General features: G+C 38.1%; 1 protein-coding gene across 4 annotated transcripts in view; it reads right to left on the bottom strand.

Moving 5' to 3' along the window:
• PAK1 (p21 (RAC1) activated kinase 1) overlaps positions 1–18,753 on the bottom strand; it is a 157,844-nt gene that overhangs the window by 57,675 nt on the left and 81,416 nt on the right. For 2 of the 4 annotated variants that reach the window (XM_023239404.2, XM_003992702.6), the window contains exon 2: positions 11,282–11,492. In XM_023239404.2, coding sequence (XP_023095172.1) covers positions 11,282–11,471 — 190 coding nt within the window. In that variant the 5' untranslated portion in view covers positions 11,472–11,492. The remainder of the gene's footprint in view (positions 1–11,281; positions 11,493–18,753) is intronic. The other 2 variants (XM_045038688.1, XM_006936899.5) reach the window with 1 other exon arrangement.

The following is an 18,753-nucleotide window of genomic DNA, read 5'->3' as shown; positions in this document are numbered from 1 at the left end:
TTTGACTGGAAGCAACTACTTACTGAAATAACAGTTTAACACAGACCAGAACGAGTATAAGAAAAGAAGGGCTTGGCTGAAGTGGGAGAGGAGGGAAGTACAGGGGGGAAAAGAACCCTAGTGGGCAGAATTTATCCTGTGTGCCATGCAATTTAGGCTGAGTAGTCACTGACTGGAGAGCATCAGCAGGAAACAGGACACCTGAGGCAGGAAAGCAGGACAGAACTGGAGAAGCCACCTAGTCACAGAGCTACCTGGCACTCACTGAATGCCTTACTGGAAGTAACAATCACACTCACATGTGTATAGCCCTTCACAAAGCCTTTTCACAGTCACTGCCTCACTGGCTCCTTACAACAACTCCAAGAACCAGACAGCATAGATTATCTCCATCTCAGAGCTGAGAACACTGAGGTCAGGAAGTTAAGAGAAATCTGTCCTGGACTAGGAGTCAGTGGAGAATGGATCCAGTATTATCTTTGCCATTAATTCACTTTATGACCCTAGAAAAGTCACTTTCTTCTTCTTAGATCAAGTCTTCAATCTGCAAAATAGGTCAATGATCCATGTTCAGGTATAGATAAAGGTAGGTAAAAATCACCTTTCTGGAGAAGATAATACCTGAAAGAAATCATGAAGAATAAACAGGAGTTGGTCAGGCAGAAATGGAAAAGGGCATTCCAGAAGGAAACAGAATAAACAAAGGGCCAGAAAACAGTGATCTTTGCCCCAGCTTTCTATCTGCCCAGCAAGTCAACCAAATTTAATAAGCTCTTATTAGAGATGTACTCCAAGCATGGGACTGAGGGATGATACAATGGAGGAAATAAAGCAAACTCAGGATACGGGTAGTCCCAGATCCCAAGGCCACAAACATCAGGCTGCCTGGGACAACTGCTGCTGCTGCTGCTAGCACATTTTTCTATGATGACTAGTAAGTATGAGTCTAGAGGAATCTGATGAAAACCTTTATCTGCACAACGACTTGTAAGTGAATGTTCATAGCAACATTATTCAAAATAATCAAAGCATAGAAACCAAAATGTCCCTCAACTGATAAACAGATAAATGGTATATCCATACAACAAAATATTATTAAGCTGTAAAAAGAAATGAAGTCCTGACCCATGCTACAACATGGATGAACCTAAAAACATCATGCCAAGTGAAAGAAGCAAGTCACAAACGGCCACATATTGTATGATTCTATTTATATAAAATGTCCAGAGAAGTCAAATCCATAGACAGAAAGTAGATTAGTGGTTGCCAATGGGAAGAAGGAAATATGGCGAAGTACAGGGTTTCTTTTTAGGGTGGTGCAAAATGTACTGGAATTAGAGCATTGTGATGTTGTACAATCTTGTGACTATACTAAAAACCACTGAACCGTATGGTATATGAATTATATCTCCGTATTTTAAACAAAGTAAATGCAACATACCAGAAGAACAAAATAAAGGAGAAAATGTATTTGCTAAAATTTTATATCCAATTGTGATTAAACATTCATAGCAAACTAGGATTATAAGGGAATCCATTTAATCTAATAAAAGCTAATTACCAAAAACACTAGCACCAACATCAAACTTAATGGTAAAATGTTGACAGTTTTCCTCTGAGATTACAAGTAAGATTAAGGGTGTCACTGCTATTTATCACAATACTGAAGGTAGTCAGTGCAACTAGGAAAGAAAAGAAGAAGGATTAAAAAGGAAGAAACAAAATTATCACAATTCACAGACAATAGGATTGTGTATATGAACATAGCAAAAATTCAAATAGAAAAATCTTCATAACTTACAGTAGATAAAGATTCTAAAAACAGAACAGAAAACATTAGAAAGGAAATAATACATTTAGCTATATTTAATTCTATCAAAGACACCATGTCATACATATATCAAAGACACCATTAAGTGCATAAATGAAGATATTTGCTATATATTCAACTGGCAAAAGGCTTATATCTAGGTAAGAACTCCTGAAAATCAATAAAAAATTTTTTTTCTTAAATGGGCAAAACACTTGAATAAGCACTTCACAAAAAAGAATATCCAAATGGCCAATTAACATGAAAAGCTGCTGAACCTCATTAAAGACTGACAAAACTAAGTGGTGACAAAAAAGTGAAGTGCAACTCTTATGCATGACTGGTGGGAATATAAACTGAACAGCCATGTGTTTGAACTTTGAATTTTTTAATTATCAACCAAAGTTTAGCATAAGTATTTGCATGATCCAGCATTTTCACTATGTATATGTACTCAACAAAAAAGTGTGAATACATCTATAAAAATATGCACAAGTGTGATCAGAAAACATTACCCATAAGAGTCTACCACTGACACCAACCTGATGTTCATCGATAGTACAATGGAAAATAATCCTATAAGAGAATATTATATAGCAATGGCAATGAGCTAAACTGTATGTAAAATTGCAGATAAATCTTATAAACAGTGTTAATCAAATGAAGACAAAGAAAAGAATATACATTGTATGATTCTATGTATAGCAACTCATTAATGGGTTTACCTTTGGAAAGAGAGAGATGTTAGTGCCTGCAAGAGAAAACGAACGGAGCTTCTAGGGGGCTGCTTATATCCTTTTTTGTTGGACAGGTTAGTGGCCACATAGATGTGGTCAATGCAACACTAAACTGTACACTTCTGAAACGTGCATTTTACAAATAAAGGTGAAAGTTCAATGAGGGGACCTATAAGAAACCATGGTTCATGAGCCACATACGAACTTACAGAGCATTTAGTCCAATTTTTTTCATTTTACTTATTTTTTTAAAGTTTATTTATTTATTTTTGATGGAGGGGAAGGGCAGAGAGGCAGAGAGAGAATTCCAAGCAGGCTTCACGCTGTCAGTACAGAGCCCCACACAGGGTGTAATCTCATAAACCATGAGATCATGACCTGAGCCAAAATCAAGAGTCAGATGCTAACCGACTGAGCCACCCAGGCACCTCCAACTTTTTCATTTTAAAGACAGGAAAGCCTAGAGAAGTTCAGGAAGTTGTCCAAGACCATACAACAAGTAAGTGAGAACACTGCAGGAGGAACCAAACCCCAAACAGAATACTTTATACTATTAATTCCTTAGAAAATCTTGAACATATAACTGGTTGCCAAGCTAAACTCCTAGTATCATATGTACATCAGTGCTTCCAACCCTGTGGATAAAAACTATGTAAGTGAATCAGAGAACACAGAGGAAGAAGGGAAGAAAGGGAAAAAAAGGGAAAAGAGAGAGAATTAGAATAATGAAGAAATGAAGAGTATCTAAGATTTGTAGTTTTAAGAGGCTTACCTTTTTGGCCTCAGTTTCAAATATATTATTTGTTCCAGAGATCCAAGCCCATATCCAGAGCTTAGACTCCTGCTTCTGACAGATATTACAGAGAACTCTTGAGAACTTCTTGGGAAACCTGTTCTTGGGTCTGCTTAGTCTCAATGCCCAAAATAGCTTAATCTGGCCTTCCCATTAGCCCTATCTCAACCAACAGGAAATACAGGCCTATATGTGGACAGAGAAAGGTAGCTTACCCCAAAACCATTTTTTAATTCTACCTTAGAGGAACCCTGTCAAGAGCTGCTATTTTGTAAATATCGTAACAACTCTGAAGTGTTAATCACAGATTCCAAAAGAAAACTATGACTGCAAGCAATAATAGCCACCAAAATTTTACCAAGTCTTAACAAGGCTTACTTTGCATAACATTTTTCACATCTTTAGTCTCATAATCCTTACAACAATTCTATGAGATAAATATTATTGTGTACCAATACTATAGGTAAAAGAACTGAGGCTAAGAAAGGTAAAGCAAGTTACCAAAAGTCTCAAAGTCAGGGATGGGCAATGGCGACAACTTCAAGTGCTTAAACTCCAACATGGTTTCTTTTGTATGCACTGTGCCTTCCCCATATTGCAGACTAAATGAATATGCCAGTAAGTGATAGAATGAATGTCATTCAATGCAAAGTTGTTTTAAAGCAAAAGAAACAATCAAATCAGTTCTACTAAAGGCGCTTGTATGAATATCTCTAGGATGGGAGCCCTCAAACACTATATGGTGTCCAAAGACTTAGAAGAATGAAAGGGTATGGTCCAGAAGTCAAGAGACAATGATTCAAATTCAGACTCCATGCACTACAACTATGCAGCATGTGCCCCTGGGCAAGTTGTTGACCTGCTAAGCATAAGAGTATCAGTGCTTTACAGTGGAATCAGCTTCAATCCCAACTCAGCCACCCTCTAACTAGATCACCTTGGGAAAGTTACTTAATCACTGTGAACCTGAGTTTACGGACTACAAAATGGAAATATTTATCTACCTAAAAGGGCTGGTATATTTTACAAACATCAAAGCTCCTAAAATACTGTGTGGAAATTAATAGGCATTCAATAGATAGTAGCTGGGTTATTGTTGTTACCATTTTATGGATATTACTATTGTGTTATTACTATTTGTTATTACTATTTTATTATTATTATTATTATTATTAATTTCAGGATCAACTAAGGTAAAGAAAATGTATATGCTTTATAAGCTAAAGAGCTTTACAAAATGAGTTATCATTAATGTGAGAGAGTTGCAGAGTAAGAGTTCCCAACCTACTCATTAAGACAAACTGTGGCTGAGAAGAAAAAAGAAAGAATCATCCTGATGTCATGTAACTAGAGATGACTAGCTTGAAAAAACAAAGTAGAAAAAGAAACTTGCAACCTCACACATCCTGATTTAACCCTATCTGTAGTCCATTTGGTTTTCAAATAGCATGGGAAATGAGGCTGACACTGCCAAATCCTATGGTGCGGTATAGCCATCTGGGTTTCAGCACAAATTACTGGCCTTATTTATTTATTTATTTATTTATTTATTTATTTATTTATTTTAATTTTTTTTTTAAATGTTTATTCATTTTTGAGACAGAGAGAGACAGAGCATGAATGGGGGAGGGGCAGAGAGAGAGGGAGACACAGAATCGGAAGCAGGCTCCAGGCTCTGAGCCATCAGCCCAGAGCCTGACTCGGGGCCCGAACCCACCAACAGTGAGATCGTGACCTGAGCCGAAGTCGGACGCTCAACCGACTGAACCACCCAGGCGCCCCTGGCCTTATTTATTTTTTAAAAAGATTTATTTTTAAGAAGTACCTCTCATTGGTTCAGCGGAGTTAATCTGAGCTCAAGGCAGTAAAACACTCCAAACTTGGGAGAGATAAACACTGACGTAGTCCAGTTTTAAAATTAACTTTGCTCAACTCTTCCCAAGCCTGGAGAATTCCACTTTGGTTGTGAAAATTCAGCCAGAAAAAGATTCCAAACTAAATGCTGCGGGACTTCTTAGAATAAGCCAAAGGCTCCAGACCCCAACCACAGGTACCAGGCTTTCCCACATAGAATTCTGCAACCCAGCGCCACCTATTACAGGCCTTCAATTACAGCTTCTTCCAATTATTTATGCATTTCCCAGGCACACACTGAAGCCGTGCTGGAGGTCAGCATTAGGTAATGCCCACAAGCATTCTAACCATTGCCAGCTCAAATCTCAACCACTACTGCAGGCCACAAAGACTCTTCTTTCTCGTTTCCCAAATCTCTTTAGAGACCTAAAACTACCACTCTGGTAATTTTGGCTCCAAAAGTCCGGGTAGGACCTAGACACCTATTATTTTTTAAAAGCACCATGGGTGAGTCAGATGAGTAATCTGGGTTGAGAACAACTAACAGAGAGAGTAGGTTATGCTGTAACAGATACTTTAGGAAGATTTAGTTCCACACTCATCTCGACCACTTTCCAGTTGTGAGATCTTGAGCAATTTAATTTTCTCTAAACCTCAGCCTCCTCAACTGAAAATGACTTGTGGGCATCAGATTAAAACAAGAAATGAGTTTCCCATTAAGACAAACAAACAAAACCCCTCATATTTGTAATGTTTTACAGTTTAGAAAATGTCTACTACTTTGTCTACTATGTCAAATGACAAAAGCCTATTCATGATAGGGAATTATGATTATTCCCACTTTACAGATGAGGATACTGAGATTAAAATCAACTGGTAAAAGGAAAAAAAATCACAGAATAAATGTCAGAGATAGGACTCAATCTGGGTTCTCTAAGTCCAGTTCTAGACCATTTCTAGACCAAATACTTTAGTAAGGGCATACCACTTCAAAGACTGCCAACACTGGTGTGTATCCTGCCAGGACTAAATGAGGCACAGGGCGAAGGGCAAAAATGCTTGTTGTTTGAAAGATAATATCAACAAGCACAGAATTAAACTGAACAAAGGATCCAAACAAAAGGGGAAAGAAGCACTTATTTCATTTTGATGTATGCATTAGTTATAGCCATCTAGGTAGGTGTTCTTTAAAGGGGTGAAATCTCTGGGCTCAGGGCATGCATAGAAAATCTGTAACTAGGGGATGAAAGAGAGGTTACTAGATTATTTCACAAGAACTACTTATAACTCTATGCTTTCTACATCTATGCTTTGAATTTATAAAGATACAGCTTTGATCTTGAGCTATGAGATTTATTTTCGGACAGATTTGACCAAGGATCACTCAGCGAGAGTGTCCAAGCAAAACCTCTGGGTCTACAGCTTTATCGTTAATTAAAGTACTTTACAATGGCCTACTTTCTTTCCACCTACATATACAGCCCAATCCAATTTCATCTTTATAATCTTATTTATAGAATTACAGGATTTCAAAACTGTAAGAGACTTTATATGTCTACTGGTTTGACTCTAGTTTTTTAGATAAAGGCACTGAAGTCTACAAAGAAATAACTGACCCAAAAAAAGACAGCCAATTTATAACAGAACTAAGACCACAACCCAGATATTCAGAACCCCACCTCCCCATTCAGTACATTAAGATCATCCCTTTCGTTCTCAATGATGTCTGAGGGTTATACTTGTACCTGCTGTTTTAGGCAAGAATCTTCTTTTAAAAAAAAAAGGTTTTAAAACCATACAATTCATCCATATAGTGTAAAATTCAGTGGCTTTTTGTATATTAATGGAGCTAGGCAACCATTCTCACAATCAATTTTAGAACATTTTCATCACCCCAAAAAGAAACTCCATACCTCTTAGCCATCACCCTCTGATCCCATCCGCCTCCTCCCACGGCGCCAGGCAACCATTCATCTGTTTTTTGCCTATGGACTTGCCTGGACATTTCATATAAATGGAATCATGTAATATATGGTCCTTTGTGACTGGCTTCTTTCACTAGCATAATGTTTTCAAAGTTCCCCCATGTTGTAGCATGGATCAGAACTCCATTTCTTTTTATTACCAAGTAATATTTCTTTGTTAGGATATGCCACATTTTATTTATCCACTCATCAGTTGATGGATATTGGGGTTGTTTCTACTTCTTAGCTATTATGCATAATGCTGCTATAAACATTCATATGTAAGTATTGTGTGAACATGTTTCCATTTCTAGGTCATATGGTAATTCTATGATTAATCTTTTGAGAAACTGCCAGACTGTTCTAAGTGGCTGTACCATTTTACACTCCCACCAGCAGTGTATGAGGGTTCCAATTTCTCCACATCCTTGTCAGCACTTGTTATTCTATAGTCATCCTAGTGGGTGTGAAATGACATCTCATTGTGGTTTTGATTTGCATTTCCCTGATGACTAATGATTTTGAGCATCTTTTCATGTGCTTATTGGCCATTTGTATATCTTCTTGGGAGAAATGTCTATCTGGATCCTTTACCCATTTTTTTAATTGAGTTGTCTTTTTATTGTTAAGTTGTAATAGCTCTCCATATATGTATGATACAAGTCCCTCATCAGAAATATGATTTAAGAAAATTTTCTACCATTCTGTGAGTTTTAACTTTCCTGATGGTGTCCTTTGAAACACAAAAAATTTTAATTTTGATGGTATCTATGAGGCAGGAATCTTAGTTAGTCAGCAAGAACAATTCCAACTTCAATTTTAAAAGTCCTTTCTACTATATGTAGAAACTTGGGCCAAAGACCTACTTATTTATAGAGTTCAAGAATTATTGTTGAACCCAAAAGACAAATAAGCCAGTTAAGAAATGGGCAGAAGACATGATTAGACACTTTTCCAAAGAAGACATCCAGATGGGTAACAGACACATGAAAAGATGCTCAATATCACTCATCATCAGGCAAATACAAATCAAAACCACAATGAGATACCACCTCACACCTGTCAGAATGGCTAAAATTAATGACACAGGAAACAACAGGTGTTGGCGAGGATGTGGAGAAAAGGGAACCCTCCTGGACTGTTGGTGGGAGTGCAAACTGATGCAGCCACTCTGGAGAATAGTATGGAAGTTCCTCAAAAAATTAAAAATAGAACTACCCCATGAGCCAGCAATTCCACTCTTAGACACTTACCCAAAGGATACAAAGATTCCAAGGGATACATGCACCCTGATGTTTACAGCAGCATTATCAACAATAGCCAAACTATGGAGAGAGCCCAAATGTCCACTGACTGATGAATTGATAAAGAAGATGTGGTATATATACATTGTGGAATATTACTTGGCCATCAAAAAGAATGAAATCTTGCCATTTGCAATGACGTGGGTGGAGCCAGAATATATTATGCTAAGCAAAATAAGTCAATCAAAGAAAGACAAATACCATATGATTTCATTCATATGTGGATTTAAGAAACAAAACAGATGAGAATATGAGAAGACAGGGCAGGGAGAGAGGAAAGGGAAACAAACCACAAGAAACTCTTAATGACAGAGAACAAACTGAGGGTTGATGGAGAGAGGTGGGGAGGTGGGCTAGATGGGTGGTGGATACTAAGGAGGTTGCTAGTTGTGAAGAGCAGTGGGTACTGTATGTAAATGATAAATCACTGAATTCTACTCCTGAACTCAATATTGCACTGTGTGTTAACTAAAATTTAAATAAAAAAATAAAGTTTTCAGCCACTGGGGAAAAAAAAAAAAAAAAAGAACTATGGTTGTTAAAGCACAATGTTAAAAATAAGCATCCACCTAAATTGAGGGATACAAAGTGACTATATATGTGGGAGAAGATTCTAGGGCAGGGTAATACCACCTAGATCATAGCCCCTGTATCCTAGGAAGTTAACCACTACTACATAAATAAATTAGCCAGAAAATGAAAGCTAAGCAACTTACCCCTATCTCTTCTATCTAGGCCCCCAAAGGGCTCACAATGAAGGTGGAATAGAGGAAAGGGTAAACACACACAAAGACACAAGCCCCAAATACTCAATAATAATCCTCAATAGTTCTCATTTCAGTTATTCAAGAATCATTTCCTATACGTAATATCACTGCCTATTAGACATCTCTATGTCAAGACATCTCAGATGCAAAGTGCCTAAAATTATCTTTTCACCTCAAATGCGATGTGTTTAAAGTCATCATCTTTCCTGCTCTCCAACTACAAACCTCCTGACTTGTTCCTCTTCCCGTGTTCCCTATTTGGTTAATAATACTATCATCTACCATCTTATACTGATCTATAGTTATGCAGTTATATTTTTCTACAACGTAAGATATTTTCTGCAATTCACATTGTGCTTGTTATATTTGGCCTACTGCTTCAGAATCCCAATTCTGATTTTATCATATAGTCTAATGCCTCCCAGCTTCAATAAAGGAGTAAAGAGAAAGGGTACTAATTTTTGAGTACCTTCTGTGTGGAAGGTACTTAATTAGGAAATTTGCTGTAATCTTCACACAACAACCCTGTGAAATATTATCCCAATTTTAGAGATATGAAAATCCCAATGTTTCCTGCAGATAGGAAACTAAAAGTCAAAGGAGGTGACTCACATACCTAAGGTCAGAGAGCTGGTAAGTGATGAATACAGGATTTGAACCAGGTCCATCTAAATCAGAAGCTATGATAACTATTTATAAACAGAAAGCCAATTTTGTCAACACCCCACAAGAAAAGGACTTGCAAGCATGACTGAGAATTTTACCTCATATCAATAGCCACTTAAATAAACATTTGGGGAGTCAAACAAAAGTCATCTATCAATGTGGATACCCAAACCTCTATTTCATGATCTTCTTGTCCATAGGATCTCAGTGACTTTATGAGATACACTATTAAAATCCTGATTATTCTTCTAGAAGTTTTATCAGTAAAAAGAAAATGAGCCCACCTAGTATGACTTATCCTTAGCAAACTCATGCTGGGTCCTGCTTCCTTTTCTCAGCTATTACTTACCCTTCTTACGATATCTAATCTCCAAATCTATGTGAGATGGGGGCATACAAATAAATAAGAGGCAATCAAGAATCAGAAAGACATTCCAAATGAAACTAGCTTGAGAAAAAAACATTTCTTGGAGCACCTGGTTGGCTCAGTCAGTTAAGCTTCCTACTTTGGCTCAGGTCATGGTTCACAGTTGGTGAGTTCGAGCCTTGTGTTAGGCTCTGGCACAGAGCCTGCTTCTGATCCTCTGTCTCCCTCTCTCTGTCCCTCCCCTACTCATGTTCTCTCTCTCTCTCTCTCTCTCTCTCTCTCTTTCTCTCTCTCTCTCAACATAAATAAATATTTACAAAAAAAATTTACAAATGAAGACATTCCAGTATTTCTTATATTTTGTGAGTTCATAAAAGTTTAATCACTTACTTAAAAAATAAGTAAATATTTGGCGTTAGATTGTCTAAACTTTGGTAACAGAATAATTATTTTCTTAGAATTTTGTTCAGATATAGTTAATAAAATATAAAAATAAGTCTATTTTCTATTTGACTTCAGCCACGTTAGGAAAGAAAGACAAAGGAAGTATTTAAGGGGAGAAAAGGCATTAAAGGAAAATTAAGTCAAGGAAAGGAGAGATCTTTTATCTAGGTTACAAAAAAAATTGTTTTAAGTATACAAATTGGAGGGTATTATGCTAAGTGAAATAAGTCAGGCAGAGAAAGACACATACCATATGTTTTCACTCATAGGTGGATCCTGAGAAACTTAATAGAAGACCAAGGGGGAGGGGAAAGGGAAAAAAAAAAGTTACAGAGAGGGAAGGAGGCAAACCATAAGAGACTCTTAAATACTGAGAACAAACTGAGGGTTGAATGGCGGGAGGGGGAGGGGAAAGTGGGTGATGGGCATTGAGGAGGGCACCTGTTGGGATGAGCACTGGGTGTTGTATGGAAACCAATTTGACAATAAATTATATTTAATAAAATAAATAAATAAAAAAAGCAAAAGAAAAATAAACAGAGTACACAAATGATGAGAAAAATGAAATACTGTACTTTTATCTCCAGGTAAGATGGATCGGTAAAATCGGTCCTTCTTTTTCTTCTCCTCTGGGTTTGGAGGCAGAGGTTTGGAACCGTGGTTTAGGGTTCCAGCATCTTTGCTGCCAGCTCCAATCATAGTGCTGGTGTTTCTCATCGGAGGGGCTGGAGGTTTGTCTTGAATGTCTAGGCCGTTATTTGACATCGTCACCACCACCAGCAGCTACTGGAATCAGAGAGAACAAAATAACTCTTTTATCATTTTCGTGCTAAAGGAAATATATATTAAAAAAATTTTTAAGTCCAAACTATACAACCCATCCTCCAGGGCCCAGCTCAAATCCTTCCACTGCACACCATAACTACTGCTGTCTGATTCAGTCAACAATACTCAAAGATGTAATACCTACTCTGTGCCAAGCACTGCTGAAAATTCACAAGGTTCTTGTTTTTCTCTAAGGCACTGGAGAGCACAGAGAACCACCATGGTGTCATTTAAAAGGCAGAAATTTGGCCCAGCTAAAATATGAATCCCAAACTAAGTGTGAATCCCAGTGCCACTTACTAGCTTTAGAAGAATTTCTTAACCACTTGGGTTCCATTTATTCATTCATTAAATAAAACTGCTAACAGCATTCTACATAGTAACTCTTTGCCAACCTTTAATCCTGTAGCTTTAGGAAATCACGTTCCCTCTCTAGAATGGACTGTATCACTACATCAAAAGTCAGTAAAGCTGCCAATTTTGTTAATAGTCTTATTGGAACACAGTCATTCATTTACATATTGTCTATGGCATCTTTCACATTCCAATGAGTTGAGTAGTTGCAATAGAGACTATATGCTCACAAACCTAAAATATTTATCAAGTTCTTTTCAGGAAAACTTTGTTGAAGGGGGAGTTCTAGCCCCCTTGGCCTAGATCATCTCTCCAGTAAATTTGACCTGGTTCTAAACACATGATGGCCAATGCAGTAACCATCCTGTCATATACGGTGTTGAATTTACTGCTAATCTCCAATGCTTCTGGTAAAGGGAAGGAATAAAATCTTTAAAGGGGAATTCCTATCATGGTACCAATAGTTTTAATGAGGATAGGTGTTATTACCTTAAATAAGTAAGTGTCCTTGACAATGGACAGGCATGAATGTGTCCACAATTAATAAAGTCTCTCATTATTCTTCTAGGTTACAGTAGAAATTATATCTCTAACCATGACTACTTAGAATATACATTCTGAAGGGCACCTGGGTGGCTCAGTCAGTTGAGCGTCCAACTTTGGCTCAGGTTATGATCTCACAGCTCGTGAGTTCGAGCCCCACGTCGGGCTCTGTGCTGACAGCTCAGAGCCTGGAGCCTGCTTCTGCTTCTGTGTCTCCCTCTCTCTCTGCCCCTAACCCCTTTGCATTCTGTCTCTGTCTCTCTCAAAAATAAATAAACATTAAAAATATAAGTTCCGTGGAGTAAAATACAACAATGCTTTAGAGATGAACGTTTCTAATTAAAAAACAAACAAACAAACATAAACCAACATAATAATCATCACAAGCTTTTTAGGAATACAGATGCCCTGTTTTGATCCCCACAAATTGTGATTTAGTATGACTGGGTTATGGTCCAAATTCTGTAATTTTAAGACTTAGTGATCCCAATGCCAGCCAGATTTGAATACCACTGCTGTAGATGCCAATTACATAAATACTATGAACAAAATTGAATCTTTTTTACATTTTCTAATAAATGCAGAACTAAATGATCACCTGCATCCATTTTGTCTTTTAATTATTTCTCCACATGCCATCAGTGATCTAAAATACAGCACTCCTCTACTTTAAAATCCATCACAAAAGCTAAAGTTCCTTACAAACTAAGCCGTAACACCCGGACACAGCCTACATTCAAATTGTACCTTAGAAACCTCTATTCTCCTGATTTGCCAAGTAGTTTCTTACCCTCCTGCCAATGCTTCTTGTCAATGATTTCTCCCTCCTCTGATAAAAATCTTACTCATCTTTCAGGGCCAAATTCAAGCTTTACCTCTTTGTGTAATTCATCCTCACCTACCTCTGGCAAACCAACTGCTCCTTACTTCTCTTTTTGAACAAAAGAAATCAAATAAGCAAGGACAATCTTATTAATCTATACTAACTCTCTGGGTAGTGTGCTTTTTATCCATTTGTTCCAGCTCCACTTTGCAGATTTGCCTTTGCTTTCCCTTCCAGCCCCAACTCAAGTCCCTCAGCTCCCCCAAAGAGAATTTCCACAGGCTCAGTTCTCAAGTGTACTTTCCTACTCTGGACTGCCAGTTCCAAAATTACACTCCCCACAGCTACCTGATAGCCTAAGCAGGCCCTTCCTGCCTTTCTGGTCCTTCAGCCAACAGTTTCATTGAATGTAACTCCCTTTGAGGACTATAGCCCAAGATTATGCCAAGAAAGGCTTCATCACCCTTTTTGATACAGGGTTTTCTTCATTTCTCAGTTCTTTCACCATACTTGGGGAACTCTTAGGGGTAGCCCTCCATTTTCAAAATGATTCCAAATTATTAAAACCTAAAATCTGTTGTTGGAATACAATGCTTGAATCCTCTGTACCACATTCCAGCCTAGGTCACCCAGCCTATGCTTGAAAACTTCCAATTTTAGGAAATCTACAGTCTCAAAAGACAGCCTATTCTATCTTTGGTCACTTCATTTAGAGTTCTTACTTGTATTAAGTTCTATCTATTTCACACTGCATTGCAATCATCTGTTTAGACATTTCCTCCCCATACACTCCCTCCTCTGCCAGACTTAGACTATGAACTCCTCAAGAACAAAGTTCAAGGATGCCTGGATGCTATGAACAAAAACTGTTCTGTAGTTAAGCCTTGGACTCTTGGGACTCTTGATTTCAGCTGAGATGGAGCCCTGTGTCAGGCTCTACACTGACAGTGCAGAGCCTGCTTGGGATTCTCTCTTTCTGTCTCTCTTCACTGTTCCTTGCTTATGGGTGCACACACACTCTCTCTCAAAATAAGTTAGTAAACGTTAAAAAAAAAAGAAGAATAAAGTTCAGTCATATTTATTTCTCAATCCTCAACACCAGGTCTGGAACAGAATATTCAAAAAGAATGAAATCTTGCCATATGTAACAACATGGATGGAACTAGAGTGTATTATGCTAAGCGAAGTCAGTCAGTCAGATAAAGACAAATATCATATGATTTCACTCATATGTGGAATTTAATAAACAAAACAGATGAACACAGGGGTAGGGAAGGAAAAATAGGATAAAAACAGAGAGGGAGGCAAACCATAAGAGACTGTTAAATACAGAACAACCTAAAAGTTGCTAGAGGGGAGATGGGCAGGGGATGGGCTAGATAGGGGATGGGTTTTAAGGAGGGCACTTGTGATGGGCACTGGGTATTATACATAAGTGATGAATCACTGGGTTCTACTCCTGAAACCAATACTACACAGTATGTTAACTAACTTGAATTTAAATAAATTAATTAAAAAAAAAGAATACTCAATAGGGGCACCTGGGTGGCTCAGTCGGTTGAGCATCCGACTTCAGCTCAAGTCATGATCTCACAGTCCATGAGTTCGAGCCCTGCGTCAGGCTCTGTGCTGACAGCTCAGAGCCTGGAGCCTGCTTCAGATTCTGTCTCCCTCTCTCTCTGCCCCTCCCCTACTCATGCTCTGTCTCTCTCTGTCTCAAAAATAAATTTTAAAAAAACATTCAAAAAAAATTTTTTAAATAAGAAGAATACTCAATAAAGATTTGTTGAACAAATAAACAAAGAGCAAGTAAACAAATAAATGAATAAATAAAAACTACTTCTATTTGTTAGTCCTAAATCTTAACTCACAGCTAGTCCAAAAAGTCTATTGCTTCTTCCCCACACTGAACTTTAGATACCTGAAAACATCTTTCAAAACCCCCCAAATCTATTTTCTCAATGCTAAACACTGTCAGTACCTTCAACTACACTCACAGAACACAATTTTATATCTTCCTGATCCTTCCCTCTGAACTTACTTGGACTTAATGTTTCTATACTACTTTCCAGTTTCCCTGCAGCCCTCCAACCAGTCTTTTCCTATGGTTCCTCCACAAGTCTTTACTCTCTTTACACTTAATAGATCCCCTCACTGGTCATTTTGTCCATCTATATTCAGGACAATAACTGGCACATGTTTAAAACTATGCCATTTTAAACTTTTTTTTTTTTTTTTTTTTTTACAGGAAAACAAGTCCAAAACATCAATCCTGAGGGGAGAAAGGAAAAACATACTTAACTCTTAAATAAGGAGACCAAACACATCTTAAATCTTCTAACAGTCTGTGCAGGCCAAAGATCTGGGAGGATAACAAGCCCATGCCTTCTGACATGCTGCAGTATAAAGCTAGGTTCGAGGCCAACATTTAGAATGATCATTCAGATGGCACCCTTCTACCCATCCTAGAGAACAAACTGGTAATACAGAGAGGGGGAAAGATAGACTGACCACATTTTACCAATACCCCAGAGGCTTAGGGAGCCTAATAATTTATGAGAAACTAATTATACTGAAGTATTATGAATCAACTGAATGGCTCTACAATACATGCAGGATCACTGTGAGGTTTCAAAAAGGCCATTGGTAGGACAATATAATAAAAAGATGACTGGAGGCTAAAATCAAGAGACCTGGATTTAAGTCCTGGCTCTGCTATTTACTAGCTACAATTCTAATAAAAGTCCCTTCACCTATGAGGGGCAATCTGTTGTTTCCCACTATGTAGTCACTAGACAGATACCGGTCAAGAAGGCAACCAAGGAAGGGAAGTGATTTGATGTCTCCTTTGCCATAAAAAGCATAAAGACATCGTGCTTGGGCAGAGAGAAGGGGAAGAAAACACTTTTCAAGTAGCCACTAAGTGTAAGGTACTTTACATACTAGATGAAACTGGACAGGAACTGAGGGAAGAAGTGTGCACACCAACTGCTACTTCCTTCCACTTTATCACATCTGGATGCCACAGCCACAGTATAAAGAGCCAAGATACACATAACATCAAAGCCAGAAGCAACATTAGAAGCCACCTAATCTGACCCTCTCATATAACAGATAGGAACACTGAGGTCCAAAACACAGAATGAAATTGCTTAAGATCGCACAGCAATTTAAAGGTGGGGGTTCCAATGTTTTCAGACTCTGTCAAACAATTTTCCAAATATACCTGACGTAACTGTAGCACCTTTGTAACTTTTCTTTTTTTTTAAATATGTTTGGTTGGTTTGAGAGAGAGAGAAAGAGACAGACAGCACACAAGCAGAAGAGGGAGAGAGTGAGAATCCCAAGCAGACTCCAAACTCACAGGCTCCACACTCAACAGACTGAGCCACCCAGACGCCCTGCCCCTTCATACCTTTTCTGACCTGAATTCTGCTACTCTTGATTTAGGTAAGTCAAATCTAGCCAATGGCAAATATACAACAATATAAACATGTTTGGGCTGGATGTGATTGATATTTACTAATGTCTTCCATGAGGCTAAGCATGTGAAAGTTATAGACACCTTTTGCTATCACTGCAGATTCTTCATTTAAGTACAATTCAAATCAATAAATTTTTACTGAGTACTTACATATAAGCTGCCATGTTGGAAACCAGGGACACAAAGATAAATAAAGGAATATGATCTAACTCTAGAGGTTCTCACAGTCTAGTAAGCAAGATAGGCAGGATCTAGAAAACCACAATGCCAGGCCACTTGTGAATAGTGCTGTAAGAGCAGGATAAGCAGTAAAATGTCAGAAGACACAAAAAGGAAAGACTATATTGAATTTAGGTGATCAGCAAGGCTTCATAGAAGAGGTGATGTTAAAAGGAGGGGCTTAAAGAATAAACAGGTCAGACTGGTGGTCTTTGACTCTGGATTATTAGAACCCCCTATGAGCTTTTAAAAGCACCAGCCAAAGTACTTAGGGGGAAGTACACTAATATTTGCAATTTACTTTGAAATGCATTTAAAAAAATAAGATGGATTAATGAATGAACACAGGGATGTGATATACTTGTCTATATATAACTTATAATGAAGGTGATAAAGCAAATACTTGAAAATGTTAATGGTAGAAGAATCTAGGTGGTGGGTATACACGTATTCACTGTAAAATTCTTCCAACTTTTGGAATTTCTCCTAATAAAAAGTTGGGGGGATGGATACCAATGCTGAGCTCTGATTTAACTGGTATAAAATAGGCCTAGGCATTGGTATAGTACCAGAACCAAACAAAACAGTCAATAAATAAATGGATGATTTTGACAGAGAATGATAATGGCAAGTGCATCCCAGACCACAGGAATAGCAACCGTGAGAGTACACTGTGATAGAACACAACATGAAAATGAAAAAGTAGGACACAGTGATCACAGAGAGCCTTTTATGTTCTGTAACACATACAGCACTGGTCAGAAAAATGGTCCCTTCTAAGCAGTTCTAGATCCATGCAATGAATGTTCCGTGTTAAAAATAAAAGATGACACTTGATTTAAAAAGGCTGTGGAGAGATGACAATGAAAAAAGAGGTGTTGCCTGGAGGAGGGGACCAGCTGCCATCTGTCTGCACAGAGGACTCTGCGCTGACTTGAGCTCACACAATGGGACTTGGAGTTTAGAAGAGTCCTCTAAACTGCCTAACAGGGTTGCTAAAATTCTAAAAACCAGTGTCCCTGCAAAACCTCTTGAACTAACCATCTTTGCAAATAGGATTTCAGCCATCATTTGACACTGACAGTTTAATAACCACTAACATTCTAAAACACTTTGGAGTTTACAGAAAACATGGAAATCCATTTGGTTGGTATCATTTTTCTCATTCATTCATGCAAATATTTATTCATCACCTACTGTCTGCCAGGCTGTGCTAGGTGCTGGGGATAAAACAGTGAACAAGTCAGAAGAAGCAAAATGTCAGAGATGGTGCCAGTCACCCAGAGCCAACAGAGGCGGGGATCTGAAATGTAGTCTGTGTGACCAGAGGACCACCTCTTTTTCAACTACACCACATGTCACTGTTCACTCTAAAAGCAAAGGAATGGGCTAGATAACCTCTAATAATCCCTCAGGCCATTATTTAAAATGAAAGAGAGAAAGGAAGAAGAGAAAATAAAACCTATTCCATATATTAACCACATCTGTCAGTCAACAACTCAAAGCAGCTGAGACTGGCATGACCAACACTCCACCCAGAACTGGGGAGTACTGCATGCCCTTGACACCTGGTTATGAGAATCTGATCTTTAATTAAATTGTGCCAGGAGGCTTTCTTTGGCAGGAGCCTGGAATGCTGCAGTCTTGAATTTGCTGAGGGATGTCCTTCTGACACGTCAAAGGCACTCCCGCTATGCAGCCTCCAGCCACTTGTTCTGGTTTAGCAACAAGAAAGCAACTGCTGAAGTAGCAGAGAGGAAAACTGTGGAGGCTGTTTCTGGGCTGTTAGGAAAGCTACT

Source organism: Felis catus, chromosome D1 (assembly GCF_018350175.1).
Source record: "Felis catus isolate Fca126 chromosome D1, F.catus_Fca126_mat1.0, whole genome shotgun sequence".
Taxonomy (NCBI): Eukaryota; Metazoa; Chordata; class Mammalia; order Carnivora; family Felidae; genus Felis; species Felis catus.
This window is presented reverse-complemented; position numbering and strand designations above follow the sequence as displayed.